The sequence below is a fragment of the Pteronotus mesoamericanus genome, unplaced genomic scaffold (genome assembly GCF_021234165.1).
Source record: "Pteronotus mesoamericanus isolate MK-2021 breed Mesoamerican mustached bat unplaced genomic scaffold, CSHL_Meso_final scaffold_85, whole genome shotgun sequence".
Lineage (NCBI taxonomy): Eukaryota > Metazoa > Chordata > Mammalia > Chiroptera > Mormoopidae > Pteronotus > Pteronotus mesoamericanus.
Genome location: NW_026555329.1, coordinates 70,624,310 through 70,638,197, shown reverse-complemented (window position 1 = coordinate 70,638,197; position 13,888 = coordinate 70,624,310). Strand labels below are relative to the sequence as shown.

Genomic DNA, 13,888 nt, shown 5'->3' with positions numbered 1-13,888 from the left:
AAGCTGAATGTGCTAAGCCTCAAAACAGAATAGTTGTATAATTGTAGCCAGATGATTTAGTATTTTTAGTAATAATTAGAAATGACAAAGTAAAATTCTAGAAAACTGTGTACATTTTAACTATGTCTAATTTGAAGCAATTTAATACATAGGCAGTATCTGCCTTCCCCACTGCTAGCTGTAACTCATTTGTACTTGCGTTGAACTATTGAAATAGGTTCAACTTAGTATCCTGCAATGAACAAATATCATGGTATTTTACACAGGGTAGCTTTTCCTTAAGAGCTTGAAAATGGAGTGTGCATACCGTGTTGGTGAGACCAGCCACTTTAAGATATGCTTAGACAATAATCTACACTGGAAAAGTCATGTATATTTATTCTTTAGATAAGTGGGGCAAAATAGAGCCCCTGACCTTCAGGAGCCGATATTCAGAGGTGTCTGTCACCTACATATCATACAGATACCACATCTATATTTATTATATATTTGTATTTAAATTTTTAGTTTGATTTGTTTCAGTTAATTATTAAAAATTGATATATCTGAAACCTATCATGGGAAAGACAGTTACCAGAGGCTTGACAGAAATGTGGCTTCCATTTCCTTTGCCTAATTGAAAACATTTTTGTGTTTAAAATTAGTTATTTCCTTAATTAGAAGAATTTTTTTTTTAGCAGCATTTTCTTGGCAGCACATTTGGTTAAGTTAGAAGGAATTTTGAAGTTAATATTCTGGGGATCTTTAATTAGTGGGAGTTATAGTAAGTCCATGCAGATCTTTTTATTATTGGAACCATGTGCTTTTGTTTTAAAAAACGACTTTCCTGGTCCTAAAAAGTGACTTATCCAACCCTTCATTTTAGGAATGGCAAAACTGTGTTCCAGAAAGGTTAAATAATTTGTTAAAGGTCACGCATTCAGTTAGTAAGAGAACTAGAATAAGAATTCAGACCCCAAATTCAGTAATTGGAATGTTTTTCCACTACAACATTGATGTTCTACAAAATGAAGGTCACTGGCAGGTACCTTACCTTGTCTTTCTTGCTGTAACAATTGATTTTCGCTCTCACACACTTCCAGGTTCCTTTTCATCAACAGTATATATTTGTGAGACAATTGGCCCAGGTCAGGGATAATGGCCTATAGTTACAAAATAGAATGAAGTTTATTGGTTTGATGAAAATTAATCTTTTACTGAGTGTTCATTAGCACCATGTTCTCTCACATAGAACTCCAGCATAAAATTTTCCTTTCACATCTTTCTTGCTGTGTACTTAGGGTTTATAGAATCCTTGCCAATTTACTGAAAGACTATGAAATAACCTGTTCTAAAGACTGAAAGTCCTTTTCTTCTCATCAGTTAAGCTCTCTCTCCAAATGTAATTTTGCAGATATGTTTTTCAAGAACTCTGATAAGATGTTTTTATTCTATAATGCTAAAAGTTATTTGGAAAAACAAAAAAATACCAAGTCTAAGTCTGTAAGCATTGTTGTTTCAAGATATACTTAGGATTGGATTTTTTTTTTTTCATTTTTTTGTTCAAATCAGTTTTACTTATAAGGGGCCATTTTTCTTTAAATTTTCTTTGTTTCTAAACTAGCTGTTTTAACAGTGACTTGATTGAGTTTTGAGTCATGTGTGAAACAAGTCACTTGTCATCAAATAATTATCAATTATAATTAGAAGAACTGATCTCATTTCATGTATAGTTCTTTGACCTAGAAGTAGTCATCTCGCTTTCAGTCAATTGGATCATTGTATTGTTGTTAGCGTTTTATTATTTTCTCATCACTTTAAAAGTTCACACTAATGGTAAATTTTCAGATGCTAAATGGTAATTTGCTAAATTAATATTTTTATCTTTTTATTTCTCTTTTCTAAACATGATTTCTGCTTTTAAAACATGGATTTGTCCCTTTTCCCTTTTAAAAATCACATTTTCACGTCTGTGAATTTGGTTTTAATTTTTTTCACAAAAATACTGTTACGATTAGCAGTATCTGAATTTATAAGGGGTCCAATTGGCTTGGAAAAGAATGGCATTCCTGGTCTCTCTTTTTCCTTTTTGTATATTTATAATCCTAAATATATTTGTTCTCATATCTGACATAGTATTATTAAACTTAAGGATGTGTTTAGAGTGTAAATACTTTCTAGGTGCTTGATAAGCTTATATTTTAAAATTCATACTTGTTTCACACCCAGATTCCAACCATTAAGCATGTATTTGATATATGTATCATATTCCAAGTATTGAAGTCATTTTTAAAGGGACTGTTCACGAATCTAGTCACCCGTAACTAGACCATGACTGGCTTTTCCACAGGGGAAGAAGAGGTGAAGGTTTCGACCATGCCACTGTCAGCCTCTTCCCATTCATTACAACAAGGACAGCAGCCTACAAGTCTCCACACTACTGTGGCCTGACAACAGGACTGAGAGGAGAGGATTAGACTCTGGGGTGCTTGCATGGGCAACCGGATTTTTGCATGATTCCTTTCTGATTTTGCATTTAATGTATACACCCGAAAGAGCCAATATAAACGTTCCTCATGCCTACAACTAGTGTGTTACCTCATAGTTGCTGAAGTATTTCTTCATTAGGCCTTTAACACAATTGATGAGCATAATAATTTTGGCGTTGTTTCTCATGAGTGATACTATTTTTAACTCACAAATAAACTTGTAGTACTAATTAAGATCCCAGATGAGATTAGTTAGAATTGTTCTTATTTTGGCTCTATTATTGAAAATATACAAAGATAATGGTAGTTCCTTGTTTTCTGATTTGTGAAAAAAATGGTAATATCCTAATATAATCATGAAAAATTTGAGAATAAGAAGATAATGTCTATTGCATTCTTTGAATACTTAAGAAAGAATACATATAAAACAAAATTTGGTGGTGTCATTTAATGCTCAGAAGGATGTTGTCAGCAATTGTTTTTAGTTGTATGGATTTATATCCTATATGATGCATTACTTGTTTAGAAACTGTTTTTGTTCTCTCATTTGCACATTTGCACTTTCTTTTTGAATGGTTGTTAATTATATATAGACGGTTAAAAAATAATCATTATAGACTAAATGCAATATAATCTCTTTTCTAATGCACTGCCTAGCATACCAGGAAATGCCTCAGAAACAGAATTTCAACTTACAGTTGATTTATCAGAAACTTGAATACGGGGTCAACATTGTATGTGAGAAGCAACCATAGTAGTGTAACACTGTTCTTTTGAACGAGCGGTACTTCTGTGGGATGTATGTCTGGAAATTTCATTGTCTAATATTTGAAATGTGATAATAAAACCATGTTCCAAGTACCTGACCAGAATGGGACTAAGGTGGAAGAGAAGAGGTTGGGGACCCTCTAAAATTAGGCCACGTAAGTTGTCAGAGATAATTTTAGTTCATCACAGAGCAGAGTGGAGTCCTTTGTGAGGACATAATGGGAAGTGGCACTCTTGGATAGCACACAATTTTTTGAAGTAATTTAAAACTGATCGTGAAAGACAATAAGCTGGATTCAGTTCTGAGCGGTGGACAAAAGCTGATTCAGAAAACATGACCCGAATGAAGCGTCTGGCAAGAAGGGGGAAAGTCAGAGCTGCTCTCGAGGTGTTCAGAAAACAACTGTGACTTAAAAGATTTGCCTTCGTCTGTTAAAAATATGAAAAGGGTAATGTGAATACCAAAGAAGGAAGCACAGAGATTTAAAATAAATAACAAAACACCTGATGAGGAGATGATACTTAATATGATGCCGGAGTTGGAGTTGTCAAGGGCACCTCTCTGCATAGCTTCTGCTTACTGTCCATTAGGTGCAGTGCAAGGTCAGTGCTGTGTCCCGAGTTACAGCGGGGTACACTACAGTCTGTTCCCAGATAGCCCTCGATTTGGTTAACGGAGGGTGTAGAAACGCCTACTTAATCTAGCTATTTAAATCGTTTTTGTGAAATGCTGCGTAAATGACAATCTCTAATTTTTTGGAAGTGATTTTTGGACAGCATGGCAAGAAATTTAGAAAACACAAATGAAATATTGTAGACTTACTAGAAGCCTTTTTTCTCATGGCTTAATTAGGGTTTTATTTTTGCCATGAGAGGCAAAGGCATTCACTTACATGTCTCTCGTGGTGCTGAGGCCTGGGCTTTGTGAACAAACCTGAGCTCCCTGAGATGAGTGGAGCATCACCTTCTCCAGCCATCAGTGCACGCCTTTCACCTCCTGGATCTTCTTACAAAGACATCAGAGGTGGTCAGCTCTTACTTACTTACTTCTCTGTGCAGAGAGATACACCTGTTAAACAAGCTTCTTTCCGGTGGTAGCTTTCTCTCTCCTTTCTCATTCCTAGTCCGTGCCAAAAAAATGTCAGGTAGTTTGCCCAGCCTTTCTGGAACCCGGAACTGTTTCCCTGCCTCCTCCTCCTCCCTCCCGACTTCCACACACACCAGATGTCAGGACAATGCTTCTGAAGCCATTAGGCTTCAATTTATTTATTTTCACATAGAAAGCCAAAGATTATCCTTTAACCATCTTAGTAATTTGAGATTTTGTAAGCTGAAGAATAGCAAGCATCACTGTCTTGCTTACTTAATATTTTATATAGTATGGTTTTTAAAAAGATTTTATTTATTTTTAGAGAGGGGACAAGGGACGGGGAAAAAAAGAGCAGGAGAGAAACATCGATGTGATTGGTTGCCGCACTCATGCGCCCCAACTGGGGACTGGCTCGCAACCCAGGCGTGTGCCCTGACTGGGAATCGAACTGGTGACCTTTTGCTTTGTGAGACGACGCCCAATGAACTGAACCACACTGGTCAGGGCTAGTACGATTTTTAATGAAGTGAAGTCTTCAAGTCATAGTCATAAGTATACTAAAACACAGAAAAAAGTATACAGCACATAGAAGAAAGCATCACTTCACATAGCAAGCAAATTGATGAGACCAAATATTGGTGAAGAATGAGAAATTCTAAAAAAGAAATCTTCAAACTACTTTTGATAAATTCCTGCATCATTGATCTATCATGCACAAAGGAGATTCTGTATGCTTTTACCTACTTAACTTTTTTTTTTTTAAGATTGTATTTATTTTTAGAGAGAGAGGAAGGGAGGGAGAAAAAGAGGGAGAGAAACATTGATGTGAGAGAGAGAGAGAGAGAGAGAAGAAAATCTATCGGTTGCCTCTCACACACCCCCAACTGGGTACCTGGCCTGCAACCCAGGCAGGTGCTGTGACCGGGAATCGAACTGGCAGCCTTCCAGTTTGCAGGATGATGCTCAGCACACTGAGCCGCACCAGTCAGGACTACCTCTTAACCTTTAAAAAGTGACTGGTTTATTCCTTGAATCAGGAATTATACGTGGAGTCCAGAAATCTTTGGATGTACTTGCAACATTATGAGTGTGTATGTATGTACATCTGTCCATTTTTTTTCTGCAGAGAAGATTCATAGTTATTAGATTTGCAAAGGGTTTGGTGACACCCCCAAGGAAAAAAAGTTAGGAACTTTTGCCCCAAAATGTTTTTAGTGTTACTGTAGGAAATAGACGCCTAGACCAAGTGAGTTTAGTCACGTGATGAATATCAAATACCTCTTTATTTTCTTAAGGATTCCGTTAGAAAATGTTTTCTGATTAATACTTTTCTTTTCATTTTGCTGTTGCATGTTGTTTTTCCAGATGGTGCTTTTGTATACTCTCCCCTTATTTCTACAAAGCATTAATTAAATATTTGAGTGCTTATTCTGTGTAGTGGCCTTAGCTAGATCTTGAGGGATACAAGGTTGTGTCAAGTACAGACCCAATTGTTAAAGATAACAGTCTAGTCACAGTTTTATTTCAGATTATTTCTATGAGGTCAGCTCTTGCTATATTTTAACCACAAGGAACAGCTATAGCAGTCCAGGCCCATTTCATTATTTATCACTCTGACAGTGGCAACAGAAGGTATTGAAAACCGACACTTGAAATTTTTAAGTAAAAAATTTGGCAGGAGTGGAAAAAGGGAAGGCATACATTTATTACTCTATTTTAAGTATTTCTCAGTATATGTGTATGCTCATGTCTCCTACTCTTAGCATCCTGTGACCTAAGCAGAGCTTTCTGTATATGTGTTCTTTTAAAGAAGGCAACTTCAAAGCACTGTGTCTGTGTACATCCTCACTGAATTGCCCCTATTTGTAGGGTATTCCACGCACCTTCAAGACCGCTGGAATTGTGCTGCGGTGGCGCAGGTTGGTGGGGGGCTCCTCCCACAGACGCGTGCCTCAGAAAGCCCCGGGAAAGGAATGAACCGCGGGTGCCTTGAAATCTTACAAAATGAAGACCACCATGTTATTTTAGGCATGCATAAAAAACGGGGGACATTTTTTTCCTACGTTGAGCTGTAAGGTTTGGGATTTTTGTGTTTATTTGATCATGAAGTTTCCTCAATTGTGCTTAATTGGCTCTAAGAGATAGATACCATACAATTGAAAACACTATTTTGAAAAAATTATAAAGAGGCAAGAACCCAATACTTTATGAGGTATATGTCTTTTTCTATAAAATATGACCCAAGTCAATTTCCTAGTGTCTAGCTAGTCCTTTTGCTCTTAGTGCTGTCTCTCTCTCTTCTAAGCCTTCTGATCGGAATGAGTACTTGATATGTTGTCTCCTTGTGCAGTAGAATATGCAGGTGTTGCACACGAAATGCCATGACACATGATTGGTATCAGCCTAGTGCATAGTGCCTGATTAGTTCACTAAACACTGTGAGCTGGTTCAAGGACAGGATCCACAAAAAGTGTGGGGTTTTTGTTTTTGTTTTTGTTTTTGTTTAATTTGAAGGGCAGCTGAAATTTAGATGAGAAATGGGGAAAATACAGAAAAGGGAACGGATTGAACAAAGAATTAGAGATCGAGATTAGCATGATCTGAGAGGGTGAGGAGGGAAGGGCAGACAGCTGCTGGACTCATCTGAGGTATACAGGTCATATAGGAAGAGGGCATACGTATGCAAAAACCTTGAACACTAAGAAGAGTTTAGTCTTGATGTGGATGTGGTCAATGAATGAGAACTGTAGTTTCTTTGATAAAGATGTAACTTGATTGTAGCATTTTAAGAAGATAAATTTGGTGATACCGTTACTTGAAATTCAGACCAGTTAGAAAGCAGTTCTAGTGTGTCATGGCTGACCAGTACTAGAACAGTAATAGGAATGGAGAAGAAATTATGAGTTAGAAGTCAGAAAGGATCTACAAAAAAGCCCGTGGGTTTGGTTAGGTTTCTAGTGACCTTTAAAAGTATAACATTCATAAAAAGGCACAGGTAGGAACCAGATTCCTAGGATTCATGAGGAAATGTCAAAGATGTGGATGCAACCGTCATTGAGGAGTTAGCTACCTAACAGATTTGGCAGCAAAGAGGAGGGGACAGACAAGATACTAATTAGATGGGTGGTAGACCTGAGAAGGCCATGCCTGAAGATAAGTGAGATTCCTAAATATGTAAAGGCAGAACATGTATGGAACCAACTGAGAGGAAGACCTGGGGCACCGCCGAAGAGAAGGCAGGCTTATCCATGGGGTCCAGGGTCCTGGAGGTGATTGGGAAGAGGTGAGCCCCTGAGAGGAGGTTAGGTTTTGGGTTTAGCTTTAGAGAGAGGGATAGATCTTCCACTGTTATTTGTAGGAACAATCCAAAAATTGAGGAGAGAGAACAGAATGTGAGAATTGAGAAAATGAGACTAGGCGAAGGAGCTCCTATCAGTAATTACCGAAGGCACGTGTGTGAGAATGTGGGCAAGAGAGTGGAGCTGGGAGCCTGTAAACAAAGCAGATTAAATTCATCTCTGAGAATAGGCCCCAAAGGGCATCGGATAGAAATTAAAGAATTGCTGAGTAAAGATAAGGATCAAATTCAACATTTTTAGTCTAAATGTGTATGATTTTGTATTTCCTCTGGTTCGGCACAAAGCATCAAGAGTGGACAAAGCAAATTCTGAGAGTCTGGTTAGAAGGCACAAAAGAGAAGGACACAAAGATATTCAAGAAGATACTATCAAAATACCTAATCTCGCCTAGAAGATTACAGTAAGGCAGGAAAGAACCTGTGGTGTCTGTGGGTTGGAGAGAGTTCCATGATTTTAGATTTGGTAAGGACAAGGAACAGGTCTAGTCCTGCTAAGGGAATGACAGGTTAAGGAGCTGTGGTTAGTGTGATGACCGCTCTGCTGAATGATGAGTGAGAACCAGAAAAAGGATGGTAGTTAACTGCAGGGCTGGGGGTTGGAGAGAAGATCAGCTTTTGTAACCCCTCCCAACTCTTCTCTCCCTGCTCTCCCTCCAGTCCTTCCTTGAGAGTAGGAAGTCAGACTGGATGAAAAGAGAATCGTAGAAAGCATGGTATTGTCTGGGGAATCCTGGGACAGGTTTCCTTTAAGTTGATCATCCAAAGGAAGACTTTGCGCAGTGGAATACGCATTCCTTTTTCAAAGTACGGGAGGAAGATGTGGAAGCCGAGTGAAGGGGGAGGCCTGGGAAAAGCCAGGGATGAGATTGGGCAGGCGGCGGTAAGCCCGAAGAGCGTGAGGGATTGGCGGGCGTGTTACTTAGGATGTGAAGGATTCAGAGGGAGTAGGAGCGGCATATCATGAGCCTGGTAGTCGAGGGGTCCGCATTGCAGGTGTGAGCTAGTGTCTGCCAAACTCACATACAAAGTGGAAAGAAAGAACTTTCCATCTACATAGGGAAAGCAGCTTTTCCTAGTTGGCCTAGGTTTTATTTACATAACAAATTGGAATTAAAAGCAGTAGATTGATGAAGACTAGAGAGAGAAATGAATTACAACTTGATATAAAAATATTTTAACAGTTTTCCCAAAAGAGAATGTGCCATGTGAATAGATACATACCTGCAAGTTATTAAACTAGTCTCCTCTTGGTCCTTATATTTTTGAATTCTTTGATGTGACCTTTAGGAAAAATGGCTGAAGAGGTAGTAGAACAGGGATGGAGATACAAAGATACAGAACATAGTTTTCCTCCTTATTTGATTAATAGCAAATGTGCCTAGTTTGGAAGCACCCTTAATTTCCAGTACACTAATGTATTTTACACTCACTGGACTTGTCTTCTGTATGTCAGCTGAGATATCAAATATGACATTTAAAAATGATAATCCTTCAAAGTGCAAGTCATTGATGAAGAATACTGTGCTCATGAAACCACGCCCAAGGACCCAGAAGCCACTGCTCTCTGGCCGTCCTCACTGCCCTATGATTTACTGCCATTAGTATTCCATTGCTGGGCTTGCCAGCCTACAACTTCTCCAATCAGGAGCTTTTCCTAAAGAATCACTCCTGAGAAGTCAAGATTCACTAAGGAGAATCTGCTCTGTTCCACAGCATTTTAGAGCATCCTCCTTGGGTTTGAGTTACACAGAAACCTGGCTTACACCTGTTAGGTTCCTAGGACCGAGAGCAATCCATGCTGCTTGACAATAGGAGATCTATGAAGCCCCTGGAATTGGTTGAATGAGTCCATTTTCTACAGGTTCCCTCAGACCATACTGCCTAAGGTAGCTATTGACATGACTTTGTTCTTAGCCTAGGTCACATGCTACAGTCATCCTAGAGGTTCCTGGAAGCTCCAGACTGGCCCTGGAACACCCTGTGCTTAGAACAGTTTTGCTGCTCCAGCTTCTCCTTGGTACTGAGACCCACTATTGCGCTCCGTTACAGAGCACTCACCCCCTATCTAATGTCTAAAGCCTTTAAAGCACCCAGTACTGTAAAAAAAAAAAAAAATTGAAGTGAAACTCACATAACATACCATTAACTACTTGAAAGTGTACAATTCGGTGGCCCCGTACTGTTCTTCAACTGTCAAAGTAAGTGTTAAAATAGCACACTAAATAACCCTCCCCAACTCCTGAGAATCTCGGCCTGCTTCTTGGTGGGCTGTGTGCCGGTGGCCGCACCGCAACGGAGTTTTAGCCAGAAGGCTGGCGGGCCAGTCCTACACCTTCAAGGATCCCCACACATCACAGCAGTACTTACACTGTGGGTCAAGCAACTTTCCCGAAAAGGTGGCGTGGGGCAAGGGGGCAAGGAGTTGGAGGCAAGAGACCTTAAGGTACTTCACTGCCTGCGTAGGTAAAAAAATCTTTGAAACAATCATCTGAATAGTTTTGAAATGGCAATAATGGTCTTTCTGTCTTCATGACATTTGATCAGTGTTACGTAAAGAAAGGTTTGCTTAGCAAAGTTAAACTTGTAAGCTGAGCTCTGTGTGAGTATGAGGTTGAATGTGTGTGTTTTGGGTTATACATACCAATTTTCAATTACATCCTCCACTTAGTGGATGTACCACAGAAGAAAATGTCAGGCCATCTCTGTGGCTTTCATGTCTTTATTCCTGCTGTGTTCTTGTGTGATTTATATGTTTAGGATAAATGCTGTATTTATATTCTGTCTTTAATATTTTTTTAAAGACATAAAGACCCTATTTAAGTGCAGCGAGGTTATAATACGGATGTCACCTCACCCCTGGTCATGTTTTACCCAGAACAAATATTTTCATAGCTTTTTCTTCTCAAATTTCACTCCCATTACTAAGGATACTCATCTCATGTCACACTCTTTGGGAAAACCTAAGGAAAGGGTAATAAGAAAAAAAAAGATTTGTCTTAGAATCATGAAATTTCAGAGCTGTGAAGCCTGTAACAAGTCTTTAACAATCTTCCTTTTAGAGACCAAATAATACTTATAATAAACAAGACTCAGAAGGATTGTGATGGGCTCATAATCGCTCTCCATCTTCTAAATTTGCTTTCATACATGTAACTCAAGGAGAAAAAAACTTCCAAGGTTCAGGACACCTCTCCTCTAAACTTTGTGTTTCACAATTTGATTAGTTCTTGCCAGGCAAGGGCTTTCAATAGTGAACTGAAGGCTTTTAAAGTGTCCACCTCTCAGTCAGTATTATCACAGATCCTGTAAGTTGTCAAAACAGCATTGTGTTCATTGTGACCGGGTGATTTTGGAGTAACTTTAGGGGGGGCGAATGTAACCTTGAGGTATTCGTAATGTAGACTTAAAATAATTACCAGTGTCAGAACTAAAATAAAGAGTACAACAGGTGGAATTAAGTTTACCCAGGATTTTTCTGCAGTGCCAAAGAGTGTTTAAAGACTAACATGCATGACTCTAGACTGGTGGCACCTCTAATTCTAAAAAATCTGACGTGAAAGGCACCAAGATGTCCTACACCCACACAAAAGGTGTGAATGCAGGTTTACCACTATATGCTACACCACGTACAATGATAGCATATCTGCTGATTTCTTTTTTAACCAAGGAGGTTGTTTTCAGCATCATGAAGCAGAGGAAAGCCCCACAAGGATTTTAAAAATGATAACGCCATCACCAGATCCGAGAAGAAATGCAGGAAAGCTGACTGCAATCAACTTTTATAGCCTAGTGCTATTGCCCGATAGGTGAGGTCTTACCCCGAGGACTGTGCTGGTCTTCATGCTGTTAACAGCCTTGCATACCAAAGTAGTGTGTCTACAAGCAGAACTTAGTGATCTGCCACATTACTGGGATGTTTTTAAACATCGTCATTTCACATGTTGGTATTTGCAAGACTGACACCCTGAAGCTGTTTATTTTATTTTTTCGTAATTACACCTTCAAATGGAGTATCCAGCTAAAGGTGAATGAAGGCTCTAGGTTATGGCTTCATCAGCCAAGTAGCAAGGTTTCTTACTGGCTTTAAACTGCGTGGTGGGCTATGTACCACTAATGTTTTCATTAAAATTTATGATTATGGGTTACTGATACATGGCCTATCTCCTCACCTCCCATTTACGGTGAGATTTGGTACCAGGTGTGTTTCTTTTTACTCCTAAACTGTTAGCATTCACTATTAACCTAACCGTGGTCTTCCCTAGTCCCAGATAGGTATAAACAAACATGCCTTTCTTGAATTTTAGTGTAGTCAGCGCTGCTAGGTATAAACTCGCAACACCTCACCTGTATTTTAAACACTAGGTGACTGGGATGAAGCCTGTTACTAAAATATGCAAAGATCTTATGTAATCCCCAAATACTTAACACACAGCCATGCAACCTTTGATTTATAATATGCTTTCAGATTTTAATTCTGGACCCCTCTCTGAGTCTTAGCCTGTATGCTAACCTCTCTTATCTAGTTTTCTTTTTCTTTGGACAAAGAAGAAATGGTTTCTTTCTCTGTGTAACCTGGAACAATTAGAGGGAGTGGTATCAGCTAGATCTTAATGTGCTCTACCTGTACGATTCCCGACAGGATCCCCGACAGGCCTCAATTTTCCCTTTTCATGGGACAAAGCTCTACCCCTATCAGGCCACCTAGTCTCTAGGATCAGTTACCTCCCCAGTCGTTATTTTATCTATTTCCAGACTGGCTTTTGATTTTAAGTGATGTTACTCTCTTCTTTCTCTCTCTCACTCTCTTTTAATTCAAAACAACACATTTAGACAGGAAGCATAGTCTGGGTTTCGGAATAGATTGAGTTTAACAACCACACACTGTTCAATGTCAAATTGATAAAGATTTGTGATATTGTTAAGACTATAATTATTCACTTTCCCCAACTTCTAAGTTTTTCTAGCTCTTTTAAAAACCACTTAATACTTCTAGGCAGTATGACTAAAATTTGATGTTTTACCAATATGTGTAATTTTTAATAGAATTAATTTTTTACTAAAATATTAGTTCTGCTTCATTATAAAGCTCCAGGATATAGTGAAATAAGAAATGTAGTTTCTAATTTATATTTGAGAATGTGTTCATCTGACCTTCCTTCTTTCCTTCCTGCACAGTAACACTCAACACTGATTGAGAATTAATTCTGTCAAAACCGTTTCTGGAAATTTTTTCCAAATTCAACTGTAATAAATCATAGCTAAAGATGAACACTTAAATGAATATAAATGATTTTTAAACTAAGTCTCCTACTGGACTGGTGGCGAGCATTTAAGTCTTTGAATTCATCAGCATATTAATACTCATTCTTTTAAAATCAAGACATCATTTGAAAGTTGGAAGCAAAAAGTTTTTTATTTTGCCCTTGTGTGTGACTAAATAGTAAGGAGGAGAAAGAATAAAATACTCTTTTTTTTTTTCTAAGTACACATTACATAGGTAAAATAGTTAAATTCAAAGCATGCTTGTTTCGAAAGTCAAATGTGTATGAAATAATCTTGAAACAAACTAACGACTGTCTTGGTTTGGGTAAATAGTACAAGGAGGAAGAACCCTTCAAGATAGCACGCTTGGTCTGTTGGATTGGAAGTGTCTGTCCCCATGACTGCACCTGTATCTGTTTCATTTGGTTTAGTATAAAATAATGAGCAAGTTGCTTCATTTTTTGAAATAATTTTTTTTGAAATTAAGAAATAAAGCAAATTATTGTTTTAATGCCCAAAAAGATACTTTCTAAAAACGAAGCTCATAGCTCAGTTCTGAAGACCTTACCAATTAAAACCATGTTTCAGAGAGCATGGATAATTTTAGCCTTCTTTTGGGGGGATTTTCGTGACTGATTTAAACCCTTACGATAAGACAGGAACCATCTTTCAAAAAAAAAAAGATGAGACTAATCTTCACTGTTGAAATAAAAGTGAGTTGTGTGCTGAAATGGAATAAAAAACTGGGTTTGGTGTTTTTTAATAACTTTCAGAAAATTAGGGAAAGTATGAACATCAGAAATCTTAGGAATTTCAATAGACACATAACCATGGGGGATTTGCTGCAGAGGTGGCAAAATTCTTTGGTCTGAATACAAGCCTGAGGAAGAGCTTTTCCCCATAGAAATAATTTATTGGCACTAAGCAATCAAAAACTATCAC

At 38.2% G+C, this 13,888-nt stretch overlaps 1 protein-coding gene across 6 annotated transcripts in view; it reads left to right on the top strand.

Annotated features, from left to right (window-relative positions):
- The window catches only part of CNOT4 (CCR4-NOT transcription complex subunit 4), a 137,500-nt gene that overhangs the window by 110,002 nt on the left and 13,610 nt on the right, over positions 1-13,888 (top strand). For 2 of the 6 annotated variants that reach the window (XM_054564024.1, XM_054564023.1), the window contains exon 11: positions 2,330-2,773. The exons of the other annotated variants lie outside the window; for them this stretch is intronic. In XM_054564024.1, the coding sequence (XP_054419999.1) occupies positions 2,330-2,430 (101 nt within the window). In that variant the 3' untranslated portion in view covers positions 2,431-2,773. Of the gene's footprint in view, positions 1-2,329; positions 2,774-13,888 lie in introns of those variants that run through there. 6 annotated transcript variants of the gene reach the window in all.